Source organism: Neopsephotus bourkii, unplaced genomic scaffold (genome assembly GCF_033783945.1).
Source record: "Neopsephotus bourkii isolate Nb327-2 ecotype Australia unplaced genomic scaffold, CSIRO-AGI_Nbou_v1 NB_873, whole genome shotgun sequence".
NCBI classification, from domain to species: domain Eukaryota; kingdom Metazoa; phylum Chordata; class Aves; order Psittaciformes; family Psittacidae; genus Neopsephotus; species Neopsephotus bourkii.
The window spans coordinates 1,965,488-1,990,434 of NW_026901367.1; the positions used below are offsets into that span (position 1 = coordinate 1,965,488).

The 24,947-nt window shown below is 39.8% G+C and overlaps 1 protein-coding gene across 8 annotated transcripts in view; it reads right to left on the reverse strand.

The window, feature by feature from the left end:
* Positions 1–24,947, reverse strand: part of EML6 (EMAP like 6) — a 120,763-nt gene that overhangs the window by 25,929 nt on the left and 69,887 nt on the right. For 6 of the 8 annotated variants that reach the window (XR_009726010.1, XR_009726011.1, XM_061356855.1 and 3 more), the window contains exons 14-27: positions 24,448–24,634; positions 23,674–23,779; positions 19,472–19,565; positions 15,209–15,309; positions 12,551–12,753; positions 11,102–11,213; positions 10,243–10,370; positions 8,772–8,913; positions 7,481–7,633; positions 7,082–7,213; positions 5,661–5,749; positions 4,788–4,964; positions 4,474–4,675; positions 4,132–4,258 (exon numbers count right to left, since the gene is read on the reverse strand). Coding sequence is in view for 6 of the 8 variants with exons in the window: in XM_061356855.1 (XP_061212839.1) it covers positions 4,132–4,258; positions 4,474–4,675; positions 4,788–4,964; positions 5,661–5,749; positions 7,082–7,213; positions 7,481–7,633; positions 8,772–8,913; positions 10,243–10,370; positions 11,102–11,213; positions 12,551–12,753; positions 15,209–15,309; positions 19,472–19,565; positions 23,674–23,779; positions 24,448–24,634 (1,953 nt within the window). In the remaining 2 variants the exon portion in view is untranslated. Of the gene's footprint in view, positions 1–4,131; positions 4,259–4,473; positions 4,676–4,787; positions 4,965–5,660; positions 5,750–7,081; positions 7,214–7,480; positions 7,634–8,104; positions 8,251–8,771; positions 8,914–10,242; positions 10,371–11,101; positions 11,214–12,550; positions 12,754–15,208; positions 15,310–19,471; positions 19,566–23,673; positions 23,780–24,447; positions 24,635–24,947 lie in introns of those variants that run through there. The other 2 variants (XM_061356859.1, XM_061356860.1) reach the window with 2 other exon arrangements.

Here is a 24,947-nt window from a genome sequence, read left to right on the forward strand (position 1 = left end):
ACTCCTTGTATCAACCCCCAAACAGACACTTGTGCATCTCAGTTCCCAAGGTTAAACTCCTCCTGAATTGTATGATGATTTGTTACTTTTAGAGAGATAACAGGCTTTGAGTTTTTCAGAGTCACCACTCTTAATAGTATGGAAGCAGATTCCTGCAAGCTTGCTCTAGCAAACACAAAAATTAAAGAGATGGAAACGCAGCTGTAATAAAGAGGAAAATAAACCAGCCATCTTGAACCAACACTGTCTCCTAGGTGTCACATAGTACCTTTGAAGCGTATTTGTATTATCTGAGGGAAATAAGTTGTTCAGCACCAGTTCACCTTCTCAATAGTACTATTTAAAGAAAGAAACATAGTGAGCTCAAAGTTCCTGTTCCCAAGAAGCAGCTCAGAGCAACAGCCCCTGCTATTCCTGTCTCTTGCTGGAGCTGGAGGCTGGAAGGTTTGTTTTCTCTCCTTTCTTTTCTTAATTCAAACCTCCTTTCTTTAATTCTGGTGTTCTACCTACTATGCCTATGAATAGCTCACTATACCCATGGATAACTCTCTATATTTATGAATAAATCACTATCTTTCCTTTCGCAGACACACAATGAAAATACAATGTGGGGACAAATCTCAGATCCTCCTTGTACTCTGCAATGAGGCAGAGCAGCAGTTTTTCAGGTCTTGTGATGAGCTCACGTCTACCTTAAAGGACCTTCCAGCTTGCAACGTGGTTTTCAAAACGTAGAGAGTGTGTTATCAGAGTATTCACAGTGTGCAAATCCCATCAAATGCACTATCTCTGGGGTCTTCATACAGACATATGGCATAATTACAAAGAGGAAAGATTTGGGAGTTGAACGTGGTCAGACAAACCTTTACTGGCTGCTTCCTTACTTTGTATTCTCAGAAGAGATGGGATCTGGCACAGCTAGAGTTTGCCTCATAATTCATGTCTTACAAGAGAAGTCAGCTTTACCCTGAAACACTTGTAATTCAGAGTATTGAGATTCTGCATAAATTGTGCACATATTGGTACAACTGTGGCCAAAAACCTGAAGTCATTGACTACTGCAGTAGCCAACACATGAATCTCAGCTTACTGCATTCAGAACCAATGACCTTTCACAGCTTCAGGCCCTGTCCCAGCACAACACTCTCAGAAAGTGCAGTTTTTTCTACATTTCACCTTGAAATGTCTGCTTATAATTATTTGACTATACATTCTGGTAATTATATTAATCTGATGAAGAAAGGGAAGCGAATTTATCTTTGCCTAACAAGTTATATATGAAAAGTATGGGATCTGTTGGCAAATATATCAGAACAGCAAATTGCAAACTGTAGAATAGTTAGGGTTGGAAAGGACCTTAAGATCATCTTGTTCCAACCATGGGCAGGGTGGTTGGAACTAGATGATCTTAAGGTCCTTTCCAAGTAGCTGTAATCGAAAGATATAAAAATGTACTGAACAGCTGTGACTTTTCAGCAGAAAAGATGAAAAGGACAGTTACAAGAGATTACTTTAAAGCTATTTTAAAATGAAGTTCAAAACTGTTGATTACATAGAGGCAGTAAGAAGAAAAGAAGATATGGAGACTTAAAGCCTAGAACTTGTTATGGGATAGCTTATTCTTTGAGGTAGGCCACAGGATATACAGTCAATATCAAGAGATTATTATGGAAGGCATTATCACTTGAAGGCAGCCTCAATGCAGAGGAGGTGTCTACCCATTTAAATAGGCCCACCAACTGTAAACAGTGTGGATAGTGTGGAAACACTAGAAGAGGTTCCAGCTTCAGTGCTGCTTTGTGGTGTTGGATAGCACCAAGCACATTTTCCCTGCATTAGGAATTATCAGTTAGTGTGACAAGCAGGAAGCCTGCTCTGCAGTACCACTGGTTTTGTTTAAAAGGCTGAAAACAGCAAACTGCTTGTTCGTTGCAGGATGCCTTCCTCCACAGCAGCACAGCAGTTGTGTTGCTGAATCAGCTGAATCAGCTTATGCATCGTAGGACTGAGGATGTGGACAGAATCAGAAGTCAGATGGCAGACAGATACTCCTCAGAGAAGCTGATTGCTTGAATCAGAGAGCAGATCCAGGGCCAGGTTTCAAGAAGGGAAGCTTTCTATGGACCCAAAGGGACTGTGGTGGTTTTCACTCCTGGACTGAAAATAGTGCTGGCAAACTGCAGAAGAGACTGATGCTTATGCCCATATTGCTGGTAATTCACTAGTACAATACAATTTTAAGCTCAGCTTAATTGGTCAATTAAACTGGCTCTACAGTTGCTTTTGCATCATCAAAGCAGAATAAAGCAGATGGAAGGTACAAGGGTTTCTGGTGTAAAACATGTGGTGCACCACTGGCACTTGTCATTTCATGTGTAATAACAGTTTAGCACTATTACCCCAAACTAAAATAGTTTCTTTTTTAATTCAATCTCAAAATATTACTAGATAATACTAGATAACTACCCATGCCTTTTTAGAGAAAAATGGAGGAAGAAAGACGTTATATGAGTAAATGAGGAAATGGAAAGAGAGATCCTTAAAAGAAGGGGAAAAGAAATGTTTATGATTCAGTATTCCATTGGAAAAAAAAAAGACTAGTCCTCCTATTGTGTGTTTTTGTTAAAATGTGATGAAAATAAGGAGGTGCACCATTTATCTTCTCATTTTTCATGCCAAACTTCTGCTGTCCTATTCAGATACTAAGTAAAAATGTTATGATTACTTTCTATCCATTCCTTGAGAGCTTTAAAAATTCATTTTTCAAAGGTCTGCATGAAATCCTCACTCCATTTTGCATCTTGCAAATCAGGACACCAAGGAGATTTAAAGCCAAAAATCTCAAAAGACAGCACAGGTTTTCCATAGTCAGGTAAGAGAACCTCAGACCTTCATCTGTTCAATGTGTTAACATTTGTTCAACACACTGCTTAACTGATCTCCATTTGCAGCCATGAGCATGCAGTTTTCCTGCAAATTCAGCTGTATTCCTCTGGAATTGAGGTGGGACATGGTGAGAGGCTGCCTGCAGAATACTCTGTTTGCCAGCCACCACCCAGAGCCCTGTGACAGAAGCAGAACAGAGCTCTCCACAGGCTCCAGAGCTCTCTTCTTGCCATCCCAGCCTTTCTCCACCCAGCACTCTCATCTTCTGCAATACCTGCAGCAGGGATCCCGCAGTGCACCAGTGCTTCCATCTGCACCCGCTGTACTCCCTGAGGACACGTATCCTGCTCTCTAACTAGGGCAGGATCCCTGGGGATAACAATATGCCATTGCTGAATTGTTGCTAGTCATGTGTTCTGGGCAGACTGAGGGCAAACAACCAAGTTGAAATTGTTTCTGTGGGTTAACCCACAGCAGCCTTTCATCAGTGCCCAACGCTGGGCAAAGGCAAGAAAACTCAAGATGAAAAAATGACCACTGATAAAAAGAAACTCTATAAAAGAGACTGCACGGATTCACAGCTGAGAAATCAACTGGATTCACTGGTGGAGATTTACTGGTCTAGATTAGGAAGGGGAATGTACTTTACTGGTTATAGATTCTTGTCTACCAGCAATGCTGTCCCAGTCAGAGTTTTTACTTACCCACTCCCCTGTGTGGAGTCTATGTTTTAGTGGACCTCACTCTCTATGCTCAGCTCTTACCTTTTTTTTTTACTGTCCTCTCCAATACTGTTCTCCTTCCAGGTTATTTTTCCCAGAATAGTTCAGCCTAAGGCCAACGTGTGCCACGGGAAATTTCAGCTTTAACAGTAACAACCTGCCACAACTACAACCAGCTGAAAACCTTTCAGTGAAAACATCACCAAAAGCCTCAATTATAAAGCACTTACAAAGCTCACTCTGTCCCCAAAGCCCTGCTGCACACACAAGCACAGCTACACCTACTAATTAGGAAAGAATATAACTGCTTATGTGACAGTAGCAGAGAACACAACACTCACAGGTGTTTCACTGATGCATACAGATTTTTCTCAATCATATTAATACCTTGAGCACCATTTAAAATATTAGCTTTTGAATTTGCCTATTCCTGTCCTATTTTTAAGGACTAATTTAGTTGCATGAATAGAGATTCAAAAGAAGGCAATGTACATTTAGAAACGAATGTCTTTGTGTGACATACCTCTCTTCTACTGAGACTTCCTTCAGCTGCTGATGTGGTTTTGTCCCTTCCATTTCTCGGATGCTTACTGCATAGATCTTAGTGGTATAGTCAATTGCTTTTTCTCTTGCAACATCACTATCATAACCTTAGGAAAGTAAAACATAAAATAAAATAAACTACCCTTGTTTCACAGTGGAAAACAAGCAGAAAAACAAGATCTACACCAATAAAAAGCAGGAAACAAATCCTACCAAGCTCTCCCTACACTGAGCTTTAAGCACATGAATGTTTCCTCCCCACTTCAAGTTAAATGCCTGTGTGAGTCTAAATTAAAGCCATGCTTCATACAAGCCTTTTTACCTCCATCTTCTTCTGCATCTGTGTCTGATTCTTCACTATCAACCAGCTTACTCTCCTGAATGCCCAGTAATTCTCTCGTCCAGATCATCAAAGCTGTATCAGCACCACCTACAGTCAGCAGCACAGAATCATTGTGTAACCACCGCACGTTGGTTACCTGTGCGCTGTGACCCACGTACTTCTTGAATTTTGCATGTTGGCCCTGTGTAGCACAAAGAATTCCCATGTTAGCAGCCTGACATACCACAAACAGTGTCTTCCTTAATTCCTTTGCTTCTGCAGCATCTAATCACAGAAATGAATGCATTTATTACCTTCACTGGATATGAAAAAAGCTTCACAAACCCAAAATCATCTCCTGTAGCTAATAGTGTTCCATCTTTTGTAAGGCTGGCTGCATTCACAACAGTCACGTCACTGTGCATGGGCCAAATTCCTTCACAAGTAGAACCAAGTACACATGTCCAGGTGTCCCACTCTATTTTCTCTACCTGCAATCAAAATATCCCCAGAAGATACTGTCTTAATACATCAAATGCACATTGATTTCACACCTACATTCCTCTATGATTGATATTAACTTAATTTTAGTGGTTTTAGAAACTGTTCACTGTTTACAGATTATTCATACAAACTGCTTATCTTCATAAAAATGCTTAAAACCTCAAATATTCCCACTTTTCTAATGTAAAGCATGATTTGGATACAAATCTCCTGAAAGATTTTCTGAGGTGCTGAACATTGGCAGTTTTGCAGGAGAATTATTTGTCACAAATGATTCACACCATTAAATCCAGGCCATACTCTTTAGAGAAGGTATAAACTAGAAGAACACTCATTACACGGAAAAGCATGGCAGGGGTTGAAACTGGATGATCTTAAGGTCCTTTCCAACCCAAACCATTCCAGAATTCTATGATTCTATGAAAACAGGTGACTTTTCAGGAAAGGGGTTATGGAAAATGACTGCTATTAAACAACCAGCAATAAATTTAGAGATACAAGCAGAAGCTTGCAAGTCCTACCGTTTACAAAGGCTAGGAAAGATGCTATACAGAATGATTAAATCGAACTCAATTGTATGTTAAAAAGAAAAGCTATACCATTTGAAGACAAAAAATGCTAATTTTCAACAGTCCTGAAAAATAACTTTCACAGTAAAAAGGTCCAATAAGCATAATTCGTACCTCAGCAATTCTTATAATATGCCTTTTCCCCCTTGGTGCTTCAAAAAATAGCTGTTCTTTGGCACCAGAATTGACTTGCAATAACTTTCCTAGGTATGAAATAAGAGTTTATTATGATTCTTATTCATTATCATGAATATTCTGAACTTTCTTTTGATTGAGTGAAGAGATTTCTAGGGGTAAGCTAAAGCAGAGGCTTCAAATCACTCTCACAAGAATCCTGTACTCTTGATACACTGCAGAAGCAGTATTTTAAATAATATCCAGCATCCCCCAAAAATGACTGTCTTGCAGCAAATTGTGCTCTTCTCTTAAGAAATAATTTGCTTGTGTTTTCATCACCATGATAATGAAAAGTAAAAACTATAAATGTGTGTGCTTTTAATTTTCATAATAATTCTGCAAGACAGCTTTGCCAAAAGCTAAATGCACGGTAAGATCCTGGTTTGCAGTGCTTGACTGGTATATAGTCCAGTTACATACCAAACTGTCCTTCCATATGAAGTTTCCTCATACAAAAGCTGTGATACTACAAAGATAATACTGAATGGAATTGATAGTACATTAGATTATCAACTGATATGAGCTAGTGCAGTTCCAGCAATGCTATTTTCACTGGGCTTCTTGACTACTGTTACGTGAGCTATACATAGTCAGTCTGTTGGGGTCACTAACAATGCAATATGCTATAGAAGCATCATGCCCTTCCTACGTGACCTGTATAATGCAGTTTATACAATTTAGTATATTAATCCTTTACATCTAGAAATTCAGTTAGTTTCCAATAAATACCATAAAGGACACAAAGAATTCTCAGTTTTCTTATACTTTATATCTGCCCATGTATTACATCCAAGAACTGGCTACTACAAGCAGTATTAGACAACTTGCTATTATTACTTTACAACTGTCAGTAGCCAGACTATGAGGCTTTAAAGCAGGCACACAGTACCAGCTCAGCTGTAGCATGGTTTTCTATTTCCAGCTTAAGAATGGCACCCAGACCTGAATGAATTCTGCAAGGAATTTAGCTCCTGTGGTGGGCAGTGAGCTTGCACCACATTTTGGGACTAGCACAACAGGGGAAGCAGGGCTCAGACATGCAGGTGTTTCCACACAGAATCATATTAGGTCTGGGAAGGCTTATTTGCAAGAGTCCATTATCAGTCCTGCTAGATGTAATTAGCTGTGACAATAAGGCTCTCTAACTTCATTGCAGCGATTGCCATGTAATGATCAGCAAAGAAGCAAGCAAATTGGACACCAGCCAATGTAATTGCACTGAACCCATATGGTGCTTAATATTGAAACATCATTTGCATTAGTAGTGACAGTTTATGCTAATAACCGGTACAAGAGCAGCTTTCTGTTATTCTGTTTCACAGGCATTTTAAATCTGTATCTCTGGTCAAACGTTTTACCTCTCGAGTCCCAGTCAATGTGCGTGATATAGCTGGATGCACCTTTACAAATGCCAACTCTTTTGCTGGTAAGCACATTGTAAATATCTACAAAATTATCATGGGAAGCCACAGCCAGGTACTTCCCCGATTCTGTAAAGAAGAGACACTGAGGTTATTAAAGTTGTACATGTTATAATCAGTACTGTTATGCATTTTTGTTACTGTAGAGCAACCAAAAGCACCCGTTTGGGGTGGGCCCCATTATACTGGGCTTCATACAACCATACAGAATTGTAAAGTATTTCAACGGAGCACACATAAAGCCAGTCGACCTTCTGAACATTCACTCTTCTGTCTAGAGGAGAAAACCAAACTCCAAGATAAATGCTGCCCTTTCACCCTATCATCTGATTATACCTCGTGAAAACTTTATATCTGAGATCATTTCCTTTCTGTGGTGAAAAGAGACCATGTCTTCAACAGTGTCAGCATTTACCACCAGAAAACTCCCATCATTCAAGCCTACAGCCAAGGCTTTCCCATCGGGAGAAAAGGCACAGCATCGTCCACCTGCAGAAGAAAATGGGAGGGAGTATCTTCAGATTTGCAAACTTGGGAGTGAGAAATCCATCACAAAACTGCAACTGAAAGGTTTTTATATCAAGTACATACCTTTTAAATAGATTTGTGGTTTATTAAAAATAATATATTATGTGATAGGAGGGCTATGATTAATGTTTTACTAAGCAAGAATGTACCTTCTGTGATTTGATAAGACTTGGAATGGGTTTAGGTGCAAATAACACCTTGCAGCTGTGTTCTAAATACACCAGTGATGGCAAAAATCCAAAACAAAACAAGAACAAAAAGGATATCCTGATGGAAAATTCAAAGACTTAATATAGGCAGCATAACTACATGTCTTCTAGGGATACTACACTGAACGTTTCTTCATTATACAACTGAATAAGGGTTCCTGTCAGGTGAAACACATTTAAAACAGAGATGGACTACACTTCCTCCACTTACTTTTGGCCTCACCATTGTTTCTGACCATACTCTCTCATAAACCTATTCTCCTCCATCCCTGAGTTCATCTGACTCTGGTTTTCTCATCCAATTAGAGTTCCTGTGCTCTGGATCTGTCACTGAAAATGAAGCATGTTGAACTTCCACCAGAAAACTTCCTAAAGGATATCGATGAATAAATGAAATAAGAGTAATTTTGGGAAGACAGCATTTCAGCATAGCTTATCCAACTTCATAACAGAGGAGAGGGCAGGAAAACTTCATTTTCAGAGAAGTTAGATTAATGTGTAAAGTTCATGTTGCCACTGATGGTGCTCACCATGCAGAACATTTTACATCTGTCTTCATAAAGAAACTTTTTAATGTCAGCAAAAATATATGCTAGCATTAAATAAGTATTCTTAGGAAGGAAAATAATTCCAAGGACAAGTCATTCCACTTGGAAACAAATGAAAATATACTGAAGTTAATGTTATTATCATTCATTACAATAGATAATCTTCCTTTTTCTTTCTTTTCTTTTTTTGACTTGACACATGCCAAAGACAATTCACTTATTATGCTTCCAATTTCTTAATGACTGTGTCCCCTTCCTACCTAATTAATGCCTGTGATGGGACTGTTACAGGAACAGAGTTGGCATCATGACCATCACAGTGTATGGCCAAATGAGAATTACCTTTCTTGAGTTTCCTCACGGCCAGCATGCGGTGCTGGGATGAGAGCTCCCAGATCCGGAGTGTTTTATCATCACTCACTGTTGCACAGACAGGCAAGAGAGGGTGAGCTGCCAAGCCCCAGACTTCTCCTTCCATATGTCCCTAAAGGGAATCATTGACTATAAGAGAATATAATGCATTTGGGTTTATGTAGTACTTTACAAGTCCCAGGCAATAAGGCTTTCACCATCCCCTTTCAAAGAATTGCTGCATTCAAAGACACCTGACTGTTTGGTCCGTTTCCTCTGATAGCCATCTAAAATATACTTTTCCACAGTCTCCTCCACTGTTACTAGCTGCAATTCCCATGCTTCTAATGCTCTCTCTTCCAGACTTGAACAAGAAATAGGGATGCCTCAAATATGACTTTATCCTGAAATCCTAACATGGGCTAATCTGTCTTCAAGGCTTCTGTCATTTTTGAGATCTTGAAGAACTTCTTTGTCCAACATACACATATTCAGTTCTTTTAATCTTTCCTCAGAACTCAGTTTTCAACTTGCCACAGCTTGCTGGCCCTGCAGTTCAAGGTGAAATCATTTCTCATTATTCTCAATCTGTTTGGTAACTGGTTTTGTTGAGATAGAAAGATACCAATAACAGGAAAAGGGGAGGAACTCTCATCGCAACTTGATTACACCTTATGGATTCTCCATTTTGGCTCAAGCTGATGCATTTAAAGATGTCATTTTAGATGGATGACAGTTATAACACTTTCTCAGAAAACTCACCCCAATCAGGTAATTCTAAGGTAATTTTACTATCTCACCACCTTAGTATTCATCTGAAGACAAATATATTAGGATGAGGTTGCAATTCCAAATTAGTGAATGAGTTAAATAATTTACAGTTTTACGTTCAGGTTAGTAAGGCCGTCATGCAGGCAATGACAATTTGAAAGATTATTTTGTGTGATTAGAACTGACTAGAGAGAAAAATACTAAAGAAACAATGTATTTGTAAGAAATAATGTTAATTTAGTCAGTTACAGACAACAGAAAGTAACAGCTTGACAGATTATAACTCAGTAAATGATACATAGGATTTTCTACCTATAGACATTAGGGTTAAGACACTAAACCAATGCAACATCAAATACAGCAGTGGGCATATATATGATTTGTTTTAACTAAACCTTGCAAACCACTTTGGCTTGCAAAAAGAGATCTCATTAAACTATAACGTCTACAAAAGTCATTAAAAGCCTCATCAGCCTTTGGACCTATTGGACTCTTCATTTCACCTTCAGAATTCTAAATCCACAGTGAACCTCAAAGTCATTTACATAAGAAAGCATCAACTTCTGCCTAAGTGAGGAAAGGAAAGGTGGCCACCAGGGTTGATGAAAACAGAAAGGAAACGACCGCGAAAATCTTACAGTGTCTTCTGTTCCTACAGGGAATATTTTGATATGGGAGATCCATACCGTACCTGAACAAGAAGAGTCATAGGACCACTTTTATCAATTTCAAGTATCTCTCCATTTTTAGTTCCCACTAGTATATGCCCGTGTCCTAGACTGATGGCTCGAATTGAGGGATTGTCTTCTAGCAGTAAACCTAAAGAATATAAAAAAAGTTAATTTAAGGTTTTTATTGTGAAATCCAAAAGAGCCTCATACCACCCATAGTTTATACAGCTGATACTACCTAAAATTAAAATCTCTTTAAAAGCATGAAACATGAGATACATTTGCCTGATCAAACTACTACATAATCCCTGGATTTAATTTACAGTTCAAAGGAGGGGAGCTTGTGCTAGTCTACACTGTGGCAATATAAAGGCTGGCAATTTACTGCTTTAACAGTGACAGTGTACCAGGGGTTCAGCTGCTCCAGCACCATGGATGTTAAGTCTGTCATTAGCTGTGAATGTCACTGTACAGGCTTTCACCTGATGCCTGTTGGAAGTACAATTTAACAGGGCTTTCCAGCTCACAGGGACCTTGGTCTCACTACATGAAACGTGTCCAGCTGAGGCAGCTAGCTGCTAAAAAGAACAGGCTTTGGAGCAGCCAGACTCACAGGCTTGTGGCATTCCTTTTCAAAATCATTCCTTCAGTGAAAACAAAGCTAAATGTCACGGAATAGAGGAGGAAATAGCAGAGCAAACTAGAAATGGCAAAGATTGTGTGAAATGCAACTTGCAGCAATCCAAACAGAGAATTACAGCATGGAGTAGTAATATATTACAGTTCCCTTTGTTTTCTGGTAAGTTTTGACACCTATTGCTGCTGTTATACCAGCCTTCCTGCATATAGTTCTTACTAAAACACACTAAAAAATAATACCTTTAGAACTAGCAGATAGTGCTGCTCTTTTAATAGCGTACGTCTTCAGACATCGTTCAAACATATCATCCCACAGAGCCACGATTCCATCTTTTCCACCAGTTACAAACCCCTGTGCAATCACAGAATGGAAACAGGCAAATGTCAGTGCTCATATGTTAACATTTACAAAGACATGTCCAAGCACAGTATAAATCCTCCTCTGCATTTTATTTATGTGTTGAATTAAAAATGCTGGAGCCTACACCTATGAAAAAAAATATAGAAGGTGATAAGATTAGAGAGTTGGTTTTTTAGGGTTATAAAGACTGATAACCCTGCAGATTGCACACTATTGTAAGTAGTAATGCTGGACCATAACATTTTTCTGCATGTGAAAATAAGCCATAGAAAAATATGTGCTTCATCTGCAGACAAGTAGCTAGTAAAATAGCTTCACTTAGCAGATGCTTCAAACTGAGTTCTAATAACACATAGGAACCAATTCTTTGATTAATACCCTTGGTAGATTCTCTTTATCTGTGCCAAGTGAGTGTAAAATACAGCATAAATAACTAACCAAGAAAAAAGTAAGGGAAGAGGATGTTCAGAAGACAGAGTGCCAAGATCAAATAGAAAAACTGATGGAAAAGCTGGGAACAATCAGCTAGGGCCAGAAAGGACTGAGCTGCAGGGGTTTTAAGTGACCTTGATCTATAAAAATGTTTATAGTTAATATTCTTCTCCTTCTGCTAATACTTTTGAAGTTGAAACTATAACCTCAAAAAGGATGTTCCATTATCAGCATCTTCAAACTGCCAGTGGCAAAACTTTGCCCCAACCTCATTCATGTGATGTCAGTAATATATTCTGCCATAGTTTCTTCTAAAGATTTCTTGATGCAGCTTAAGAAAAATACTTTTGCTCAGAGGAACAAAGCTTTGGATATTCAAAGTCTTGATTGCTTAAGATACAGCGATAATACTATTAAAAATTCATGTTTCATACTTTGGAAACTGATAATGCAAACATATTTTTGGGATCAGGTTGAAGAGGCAATGAATGGCTCCTGTTACTCTCCTGGGGTTTACAAATATGACACTGACAAGCTTGAGTGTATTCTCTCTCAGTGAGAAATAAATGTGACATATTCCCAGGTCAGAAAACTATTGGTCAGACAGCAAGGACATAATGACATGGTGCTTACAAATAAATGTCTATCAAATAATAGAACACATTAATATTGGGTTTCTGATTTTATTCACATCCAGATTCAGCTCGATTTCTGTTATGGTTTTGATTATTAAAACATCTTCAGTATTAATGCAATGTAGGACAATGTATTGCTCACGTACACATCAAGTTAACCCTGAGTAACTTTACTGGAAGGTATGTGAGTTACACACTTCTAAAATCCAGTGCTGCAACAGAACCAATAAAGATGAATGGGTCACATCAGATGCTGAATACCTTATCCAATGCATGCATGGCAAATACAGGTCCATCATGGGCTTTCACTGTCTTCAGCAACAGAGTATCCTTCCAGATATAAATATCTCCAGTAGCAGCACCAGAGAAAACTAGATCTTCTATTCGCCCATATGAGACACTCATCATAGTTTCCAGTTTTCCAGTAGTTCCAAACGTTCCTCGTTTTGATGTAAAGCCTCCACCTGCACCATGAACAAAAGCAATCTGGATTCCAGTTTGCAGCCATAGTGCTGTAAAGACAAACGTCTTGACCCCATCATCCCCTTTGATTATCTGTGATGGAGTAGATTAGAGAAATACTAAAAACAGACTACACGGGACAAACATAATAGAAGAAAATCAATGTAGTAATGACAGCTTTGAAGCAGCACAGACTTTATTTTTCAGACTGTTCTTTCCAAGCAAATGGTAAATTTAGTGGGGAATTGTGTAAAAAGGACTAACACAATGGCTGGCAGGATGGCTTTTGCACAAAACAGCCTGTCAAGCTCCTGCCCAGCATTTTCCCTTTTAAAGGTAATCACAACTACACATGAGATACTAGAGGTTCGTTTTACTTGTCCACTAGCAACCTGGCAATTTGGCAGCAGTTCTGCAGAATAAATGGCAGGATTTGCTCCTGTTTTGATCATCAGAGAACCAAGTTGCCACAGTGTTACTTCAGTTCCGAAAGCAGGAGTAGCTGTATGCACCCATGAATTGAGTACTCATAGATTAAAATATACATATAAGTACAAAATAAAATAGCAGTGGCAACCTTTTGTCAAATCATTGAATATTTCATAATTAACACCACACTGAGAGTCCCACGGAGCAAATCTTAATTCAGAATACATCATTTCTATTGCAAAGAGACTGCACTTTGAATAAGATACTGCTTAATGCGAATTCCTGCAATGGAATTTAGCAAGCAGCATTGAAAGTGTATTTAATCATCACAAAAATAACCTCAACGTAACACATGCAGGGTAAAATGTGGTTTTTAATCTGGGAGCACCTAACCCACTTGAATGCTGTCAAGTATCGTGTAAGTATAGGAGTTGTCTTGAGCTCTATTTTAGCTGCCCTTGCCCTGCCAACCTTACACACAGAAGATGCTCTCCAAGATGTTTTGACCAAGTGCTCATGTGTGTCTGTGCAATTAAAAGTCACGAAGAACAAAAAATCATAAAGAATAAACCCACCCTCAATCAGAAACCAGCTCTTTCTCAGTCTGACACAAGTCTAGAGCAACAGCTACTTCCCATTCTGAATATTTTGCTTATTAGTCTGCAGAATCTTACCCTGTTTTGAAAGAATGGAAAATACACTTTCATTTTTTATTATTTAGAAAAGGAAACAAACAGATTACCTTGACATCTTGGTTCTTGTGATACTGTGTTATGAATTTTAGCTCAAATTGTTATAACTCCTGCAAAACACCCTATTTTTCTCTTCTTTTTTTGTTTTGCCCAGGCACACATTTTAAGGTCCATCCTCAAACCTGCCTGCACTGTGAAACATGTGCTTCCACCTCTGGAAGTCATCTCTGGTGACTGAAAACCAGCTCTATCTTGAAACTGAAGGGTTGTAGAAGTGTCCCAACAATACCAGAAGAACAAACACTACTGTTTCCAGCAGTGGGCCAGAGGCACCTAAGATTTGCAGCTACCAGCTGGTGCTTTCACAACGGTCATAATCTGCCCAAGTGAATTACAGGACTGTGTTTTTAATGTGAACCAAGGATGCTTGTTCAGGAGAAATCCTTAATGGTATGAATACAGCTAAAAATCAAGTAGCTGAAAATATAGAATCATAGAATAGTTAGGGTTGGAAAGGACCTTAAGATCATCAAGTTCCAACCCCCCTGCCATGGGCAGGGACACCTCCCTCTAAACCATATCACCCAAGGCCTCGTCCAACCTGGCCTTGAACACTGCCAGGGATGGAGCATTCACAACCTCCCTGGGCAACCCATTCCAGTGCCTCATCACCCTCACAGGAAAGAATTTCCTCCTTAGATCCAATCTAAACTTCCCCTGTTTCAGTTTGAACCCATTACCCCTTGTCCTATCACTACAGTCTCTAATGAAGAGTCCCTCCCCAGCATCCCTATAGGCCCTCTTCAGATACTGGAAGGTGCTCTGAGGTCTCCACGCAGCTTCTCTTCTCCAGGCTGAACAGCCCCAACTTTCTCAGCCTATCTTCATATGGGAGGTGCTCCAGCCCCTGATCATCCTCGTGGCCTCCTCTGGACTTGTTCCAACAGCTCCATGTCCTTTTTATGTTTAGGACACCAGAACTGCACACAATGCTCCAGGTGAGGTCTCACAAGAGCAGAACAAATGGGCAGGATCACCTCCTTCGCCCTGCTGGTCATGCTCGTTTTGATGCAGCCCAGGATACGGTTGCTTTCTGGGCTGCAAGCGCACACTGAAGCCGGCTCATGTTCATTTTCTCATCGACCAGCATCTTCCAAAGAGAAAGGTCTACTGGGACTTTGCTGATTCAGAGGCAGGTTTTTATCCCTCTCTTATTTTGGTAATTAGAAAATTGCTTTACAAATAAAACAAATTCTTAAACCCAGAACATAGTGTTCCTGTATTAAAAGTATACACAGTCTCAAACAAATTACATATAAAATATTCAATACAGTACCTGTTTGCTGCCAAAACTTGATGTGTTTCATCCCAACTGTGACTAGTTTGTCTACATGATGTGGATTACACTTCACTACAAATATTTTATCTTTATGGCCCCTGCAATAACAATGAAAAATAAAAGTACATGGCAAGAGATGAGCTAACATTTCAAATTGTTTGGTTCTAAACAGGCATTTCATTGTATGGACTAATATGGTCTTTAGCAATGAGAATCTTATCACCACGACTGTCCTACTCCTGGTGCAGTTATGGGTCTGTAACACAGTGAGGGTTGGCAGATGAGCCACAGAGGCTATGTCCCCATTATCCCTCCCATCCTTACCCTATCCAATAGATAGCAGAGCACTGCGTTTCTGATCTGCAAGAGTTTAGCCCTGGAAAGCTTCAGAAACCTGGTGAATAAAAATTGTCTCCCACTGAATTTCAGTTCAGCTAAGTCATGATGAAGAAGCAGGCTACACAAAGCTCAGTGCAATTAAGAGAAGGTGTAAAGGGCAACATAAGTACTTAATTGTGTAAGAACTCAATAAATACTGTAAATAGTCAAGAAAACCAAGGAAGCGTTTAACATACTGTGCTTCAAGGCAAGAACTAGAAACCCAAATTATATAATTATAGTTTAGGTAACAGTTCATTCAGCAGCACACACACCTTCTAATTCAGTTCTTAGGTAATTAAACTATTCTTGTTGAAGTATGTGTTTATGGGAATTTGTAGTTTAAGTTTCAGCATGGCAAAAAGGAGCAATTATTTATATCTCAGTGTTTTATAGAATACCAAAACCAACACTCCCCAGCTTTTCAGTATGTATTTCCAGGTCTTGTACTGTGACAATGACACTTTCATCTATCAGATTTAGTAGCTCTGGAAATCACATGGTTCTGACACCCTCCTTGGATTCAGTGTTTTCTTTGGGTGAATCAGCTAGATGAAAACCAATCCTTTACCCCTTTGACATCTGAAGTACATCTTGCAATTCCCTCTTATTTTGTTCATCTACTTTGCTATAATAATGCCCAGCCTTTCAGATCAGGCCAGTTACACTGCTGCTTCTGGAAGCACCTATCACACAGGCAAAAGAGTGCAAAATCAAACTAACTGCATCCCAGTGCAGGAGTCCCTGTAAGATGATGAGAGTATGTCTGCATCTGTGGTAGGACGAATAGTGCTGACACATGAGATCTGGACTGTACGTTTCTTTGTGTCCTTGTGCTCTAAGGAGCTGGCATGGGATGTTTGCTGTTATAGAAATAAGTATTAGAGCATGATGTTCATTGATTTAGATTGTAAATGCATTTGACAATGCTGCCCTCAGCTCCCTTAGGGATTGCAGTCACTAACACACAACACCAGACCAACAGTGCCTCAGCATATGAGGCACGAGAAGCTGGCGAGGGAAGTTCAGATACATCTTGATTCTGAAAGCTACACTTACTCAATAAGGATTTTAATGAAACTAGACAGAAGACTGTAGAGGCAAGATAGGGAAACAAGCTGTATCATTTATCCAGGATGCAATTAAAACAAATAAATAACAGGATATTCCAAGCATTGCAACAGGGAAAGAAAACTGAGGAGTCATGCAGAAATAAATTATCCTAAAAAATTAAACAAAGAGAATATTCATTAGAAACAAATATCAAATAACTCCAGAATAAATATAATGGATGTTTGTATACAGTGAATGCACACCTCATTTTTCAGAATTAGTACTTTAGATTAATTCTTCTTGTCGGTTTAGATAATTGTAAGGAGATGTCCTATTCTTCTTGTCTGCAAAGGTCATAGAATAGAATTATAGAATCATAGAATACTTTGGGTTGGAAAGGACCTTAAGATCATCCAGTCCCAACTCCCTGCCATGGGCAGGGACACCTCACACTAAACCATGGCACCCAAGGCTCTGTCCAACCTGGCCTTGAACACTACCAGGGATGGAGCATCCACAGCTTCCCTGGGCAACCCATTCCAGTGCCTCACCACCCTCACAGGAAAGAATTTATTCCTTATATCGAATCTAAACTTCCCCTGTTGAAGTTTGAACCCATCACCCCTTGTCCTATCACTACAGTCCCTAATGAAGAGTCCCTCCCCAGCATCCCTATAGGCCCCCTTCAGACACTGGAAGCTGCTCTGAGGTCTCCATGCAGCTTCTCTTCTCCAGGCTGAACAGCCCCAACTTTCTCAGCCTGTCTCCATACAGGAGCTGCTCCAGCCCCTGATCATCCTCGTGGCCTCCTCTGCACTTGTTCCAACAGATCCATGTCCTTTTTATGTTGAGGACACCAGAAGTGCACACAATGCTCCAGGTGAGGTCTCACGAGAGCAGAGTAGAGGGGCAGGATCACCTCCTTCGCCCTGCTGGTCACTCCTTTTGATGCAGCCCAGGATACGGTTGCTTTCTGGGCTGCAAGCGCACACTGCAGCCGGCTCATGTTCAGTCTGTCATCGACCAGCACCCCCAAGTCCTTCTCCTTGGGCTGCTCTGAATCTCTTCTCTATTCACGTGAGATACATCTTGTCACATGAGACATACGTCTAAAATTCAGATGCAAACCCTCCTGTTTTGCTTTTTATCCCTCTCTTTTTAAGCCTTACTGTGCCTACCAGAATAAAAGAACTTGTCTTTAGGCACTTCTAAAATATAAACAATAAATTGGAATATTTTAGAAGATAAACTCTTTCTTTATGCTCTCTTTCAGGACTCTTGAGTATTTTCAAAATAATAGGTTAGTAACCATAGTAGAACCATTGGGTACATGCAGCTTTATACACTGAAAACAACCTGAGTACTAAATCTTCTATCTGTTCTGTAAGCAGCATGAGACAGGGAGCCATACAGCCCATCATCACCTTGTTTTTAAAGCTTAGCAGGTCTCTGTGGGAATGTATGTGGTATTTCTTTCACTTGTGTCATCTGAAGCACAATCTGTGTGCAGACAGTGAAACCAGGATTGCAAAGCAAAAGAAAATGTCACGTTTTCCAACACAGACAACATTGTTGCTAAGCAAGCCCCACACCAGAGATTTAAGTAGGATCTGAAATCTTGCTGCCTGATAAATGGGATGTCAGACAACATGATATAGCTGGTATAGATCATGGTACCCACACACTTGGATCAAAGTGTTTCTTTCTTCAGTAATGGTATATAGCAAACAGATAGTGCTGTGATGAGAAAACCTTATTTCTTCTGGAACATGTCACTATATAATAATAAAAGTAAATTATCTTTTACAGGCACTTTTTTGTAGTTATGCTAATAACTTATACTGACCTGTGCTAGACCTTACATAGTTGCTGTCAGCATATGAAATTAAGTCCTTGCCTTTCTGATACACAAACCCATGCTTACATGGTATCTGCACAACTCTAGAGGTACATTTGGTTTGCCCAAGGATAAGACAGAAAGAAGGTTCTCAAACACTTTGATTCTTCTATCATATACAACTAGATTAGCATAAATCACAGGGGACATTCATACTTGATCTAGTTGAAGATGTTGCTGCTCATTGCAGTGGGCTTGGACTAGATGAGCTTTGAAGGTTCCATCCAACCCAAACTGTTCTATGATTCTATGACAAAGAAGATTTTGTAGTTCAATATTTTAGAAGGAAAAAAGCAAATGCAGACTGTAATCCCACCTTCTCCCCAACACTGGTCTCTTCAAGCAACTGCAAAAGCTTCTTCACTCTCAGGTTATTATTTAAGCCTTCAGTTGGTGACTGCAAAGAGTAAATATCTCAGAAACGGCTGACTCAGAAAAAAGACAAGATCAGTAGACCTTGAAAAATCTACTTCTATTAGAGGGAACACTTTCTGCTTTTTAGAAAGCGATCTGGTTATGTGCACTGATGGAACCCAGCATGTTGTCTAATGCATAAAGGAATATATGACATCTCTGATGACTTCTACCCTGAATCAGGACATAAAACTGAGAGAAAAGATTAACTTCACTTGAAAATCATTAAATGAGCTACAATGTCAATGTAACAGAAATGTTAGGGATCTCTCGACAGAATCAGTTCACAGGATTTCCAAACACTAAGCTGTACATCCCAAGGTTTCTAATCATAGAATCACAGAATAGTTAGGGTTGGAATGGACCTTAAGATCTGATCTGGATATATTGCTCTGAAACACCACTTGGTTTGCAGAGAGATGTTTTGTTTTTTTCCTATAAACATAGTAATAAATGTGGTTGGTACTATATAGAAAAATGTAACGATGGGGGACATTCATAGCAAGATGTATTCTTACCTCGTTGTTGCTAGCTTTTCTCCTTTTTTCCAATCCCAAAACACAATGGCATGATTATCATCGAGCCCAACAGATGCCAAACATTTTCCATCAGCTGTACAGAAGCAATATGTAATGTTAAAGGTGCTACAGCTTTAGCCGAAAACAGGCAATGAACAAAACAAATACACCGTAAGCTGAATCTCAAATGAGGTACTGTAAATGAAGCAAAAGGCTATGAGAGATTAAGGTTCACATTCCTAAAGCAGACTGCATGCAGAATTAGACAAGTGAACTGAGACAGTCAACCTGCCCAGCCTCTTAAGATGACCAAGTCTTTATCTGCGGACAGTTATCCACAAGTATGATAGTACCAAAGTGAATACCTGTTGTGTGATGACACATCAAGATTTCATAGAGCACTCTACTAATCCATGACCCATCCTTCCTCTTCTTAACCAAGGTGACTTTAATATGGCATCACCCTTATCAGAGACACACCAGGTTGTGTTATAGGTGACAAAAAGTGTTTTCTGCTTAATTACATCCTTCTTCTTATAAGAAGGACATGGAGATTTTGGAGCAAGTCCAGAGGAAGCCACAAGGATGATCAAGGGCAGGAGCACTTCCTGTACTAAGACAGACTGAGAAAAATGGGGCTGTTCAGCCTAGAGAAGAGAAGCTGCGTGGAGACCTCAGAGCAGCCTTCATTGTCTGTAGGGGGCTACAAGGATGTTAGAGGGGGACTCTTCATCAGGGACTGGAGTGATAGGACAAGGGGTGATGGGTTCAAACTTAAACCAAGGGGTTATATAAAAGGCAGAAGCTCTTCCCTGTGAGGGTGCTGAGGCACTGGCACACGGTGACCAGAGAAGCTGTGGCTGCCCCATCCCTGGCAGTGTTCACGGCCAGGTTAGACATAGGAGCTTGAAGCAAGCTGCTCTAGTGGAAGGTGTCCCTGCCCATGGCAGGGGATTGCAACTGCATGAGCTTTAAGGTCCCTTCCAACCCAATCCATTCTATGATTTTTAACTGGATTGTTGCAAGGGTCTATTCTTATCTATAAAAGGTGTTATTTTGGCTATATTATCTTCTATTATAATTATTTTCTTTTAAAATTCCTATTCCTTATGAAACTATTGATCTTTCCCAAAGGCAGATACAAAACATCCCTGTGTTTAAGGACAAGGAAGGAAGGTAGGATCAAACAAGAGAAAGTCAATTTCGTAATGTCCAAGTACTCCAAAACATTTGAAACGTTTCTGATCAGATGATGCTTCTTTTCTTGTGCCTGAGATGGTGACAAGAATTTTGAGTGTGTAACAAAATGGGTGGTTAAAAGTTAATAGACAATGCAATGAAACTGCAAGTACGATAGAAAATTGTAAGGCTAAATATAACTGCTGGCTATCTTCTCTTGACTGCAGGAAAGACACAGCACTTCTGATAATGAGGGGAAGAAAGGCAAGAACAGATCATACATAATTCAACTCTACCTAGGCATCCTTGCTACGTGCATGACATAACAAGAAACAAGATCACTGTTAAACTTTCAGAGACAAACTCCTGTCATGAAATTGGAAAAGTCTAAAAAGCTAAACCATAGCTGTTGGAGTATATGATAAGGCAATTGAACTTCACAGGTTATAGAAGGAATGCCACTGGGAGGCTGAGAAAGTTGGGGCTGTTCAACCTGGAGAAGGCTGCATGGAGGCCTTATAGCAGCCTTCCAGTATATGAAGGGGGGCTATAGGGATGCTGGGGAGGGACTCTTCATTAGGGACTGCAGGGACAGGACAAGGGGTGATGGGTTCAAACTTAAACAGGAGAAGTTTAGATTGGATATAAGGAAGAAGTTCTTTACTGTGAGGGTGGTGAGGCACTGGAATGGGTTGCCCAGGGAGGTTGTGAATGCTCCATCCCTGGCAGTGTTCAAGGCCAGGTTGGACAGAGCCTTGGGTGCCATGGTTTAGCGTAAGGTGTCCCTGCTCATGGCAGGGGGGTTGGAACTGGATAATTTTAAGGTCCTTTCCAACCCGAACTATTCTATGAGTCTATGAATTATTCCATAGAACTACTGCAGGGTTCACCAGGCTGAACTTTGGAACCATGTTCCCATGACTAGGCTGTCTCACTGTATTTAGTGACTGAGTTCTGTGAGAAGCAAGTCAAGAAGGAGAAGGGGAATTACAGAAAGAAGAAAACTGTTCACAGCTGAACAAAGTAGGCCTAGATGGAAGGAGCATAAGAAGGCAGGGAGGAAGAAAGGTAAAAAACAGGACAGGAAACCAAAACCAAGTTTATTAAAAATTAAATTGAAACAAACAAGGAGACACAAAATGAGAAAAGAAACAGAACAGCTATTCTGTAATGGTTTTAGTGAGATAAAATGCTATAATGATAGCTGATATGAAAGGCAAATATGCAATAATGTGCACCATTTAAGAGGTATATTTGTATGTTTTGATGACAATTATCTTTAGGGTAACTCAATTATGTGAATGGAACATGTTGACAAAATTTTATTGGTAAAAATACACTGACATCTTTATTCCCTTGAAACAGGAGGTTTTATGCACTACTATGGACTATACACTCCAATTACTACTCGCAATTATAGAATTTACATTAGCCACCAGAGGGCACAGCCAAACATTGCATGAATGAACTCATAATCTTTGAATCATAACTTCATCAGAAGGGTCCTACAGAAGTGGTCCAGCCCTGCACATGCTTTCAGTAATGGCCAGTAGCAGATGTTTTAGCAAGTGAGTAAAGGCAGAGAGAACTGGGAGTACAGAGTCACCTACCAGGTCAAGAACAGCCAAAAAAGGTTGGGAGTTTTAGGTTTCTTCCTTTAAACTTCAAGAAGTGTGACCTGAACCTAATTTAGAAATACCTATTGTTAACACAATGAAAACTGCTTACACAAGACCAAAGCAGCACTCTGATCCCATAGTGAGGTGCATATTTGCACAACTATCTGCTCCTCTCTGTGCCAAGAATCCTAACTAAAGCCAGTTAGGAATGCAACGTGTGTATTCTCAGGATCAGGTCCTACAGGAAGACTGTAATGATGTCTGTAGTGCCTACTTTTAAAAAGAGCTTTAATGTTTTTGTACAGATTTATGTCCACAGAATATGTGGCCAGTTTATTCTTTAGGCTTTTATGGAGGGATATGAATTCTGATACATGGAGTACATCTATACAGGAATCTAATGGTTAAAAATCACAAGGTATTTTCTAAATATATGAGCATGTGTTCAACTAGGGATCATGATCAGAAGGGTTTTAACAACCCTGTACATTATGTCAGTTAGCTCATCCTTATCCATTTTCACTTCTTCTGCTCCCATATCTACCTTCAGAGCTTGGTTACACACCACAGTGGATCAGCAATATCACATTTGAATTCCATTTCTTGGATGAACACCAAGACTCCTCTTCTGATAATGGAATATGACTCAGTTCCACAGACTTATCTTTGTGAAAGTAAAACTTCTTTTTTAAAGTCCTGTCTTGTAACTGTGATCTATGTCCTAGTGAATTCTTACCACATTTCTAGAGAGGAGAATATGAAATAAATTGCATCTAATTGGGGAAAATCAGATAGGAAAAAGGACAGTTCAGGTAAAGTAATCTAATTACAAAAATAGAAAAAGGCAGAATGGATTTGCAAGCACTTCTATAAAGATGCAGACATATGTAAGTCACCACCATATGGATGATGTTTTTCAATGCTGAGCACAGGATTTACTCTTTGAGAACTGAGACAACTTAGGTCATCCGTCTCAGAAAGACAAGTAGGAGAATTTGTCATATTTATTTCTTTAGACTCACTAAAATGTGGGAATTGTTAGCAAAGAACTGTCTGAGCCTACAGATCACATTTCCATCTCATGTGTACACTTCATGCCACCATTCTGCCTGCTTTTAAATTATTATGCCACCATGTAGGCAGCCACCAGAGTCCTATCTGTACACTTGGTATTATGGATTAGCCATCAGAGACATCAGTTATCAATCAGTTGACAAAAGGCCCATGACTGCCTTTACTACAACACTAGTGTTATCAAAACTGTCAGCTGTTTTAACTGTTATCAAACCAATTTCTATGTAGAATTTGTAGTGGTTGTAAAGCTGGCTGGCTCCTCAAATGAAGATTTCATCAGAAGCCTTGCTTTTTAATTAAGCATTTAGATCAATGTAGGTTGTGGCTTACCTGAAAAATCCAGTGCACACACTCCTCTTTGATGCTGGCCTTTGAGCAGTGATAAACATTTCAGGGTCTGTGTGTCCCAAACGTGAATAGCAGCATCTCTTCCAACCTAAATCAGAGGGTTAATTGGAATATCAGCTCAGAGGAGTTCAAAGCACACCTATAGCAGTAATTAGCACTATCACAGCTTCGAAACACTCCAGAGGTAACTACTTTTATCCTTGCCTTATTTTATCTTCTTCAAGACCTATTTTCTCTTTCAGAGAAATATCACCAGTCAGTCTCTAAATCATCAGCATTTGTTATCATGTTAATGACATAATTTATTACCATATATGAATATACTGAACATACCAGATTCAGTACCAGATATCTGTAGAGTGCCCAACATAAAACAGCCTTTATCCGAGTAAGGCTTTTGAATGACACTACAGTACAAAAATACCAAGACTACCTAATGAAACCCCAAAATCTCCTGCATTTTACAGATGAAAGCAGAGCTTCAAAGTGAATGTGAGATTGTTTGCAAGGCCATAGCATAAGATTGGCAGTTCTCCTGTTACATAGGAATGATTTAATAATCACCTTGGATAGTTTCCAGTCCAGTGCTCCTCAACTGTTTGGGAGGGATATAGGAAACAATACACAGCTTAGTTAACTCCCATAGTTAGGAGGAAACACTACACTGAAGGACAAAGACACCATGTTTTTCCTAATTCCATATTGTAAAGGGCATTTATTTCCATGTTTCGCTAATGGTTATTTCTAAACACCCACCTGTCCAGTAGCAACATAGTCTTTCACTGGGTGAATGCTTAGGCTGAGGATGTCATCATCATGACCAAGATACAGCCTCTGAGTGTGTTGTTGCCTGTTATATACAACAGCCACAGCAGCAATGTGATACACTACTTCTCCAGTTTGTGTGTAGAACAAGTTATTTCGACAGTCATAGCCTCTGTAACTGAAGTACATAGAAACCAAGTTATACTAGAATCACAGAACCATAGAATGATTTGGGTTGGAAAGGACCTTAAGATCATCCAGTTCCAACCCCTGCCATGGGCAGGGACCCCTTCCACTGGAGCAGCTTGCTCCAAGCCCCTGTGTCCAACCTGGCCTTGAACACTGCCAGGGATGGGGCAGCCACAGCTTCTCTGGGCACCCTGTGCCAGCGCCTCAGCACCCTCACAGGGAAGAGCTTCTGCCTTAGATCTAACCTGAACTTCCCCTGTTTCAGTCTGAACCCATCACCCTTCGTCCTATCACTACAGTCC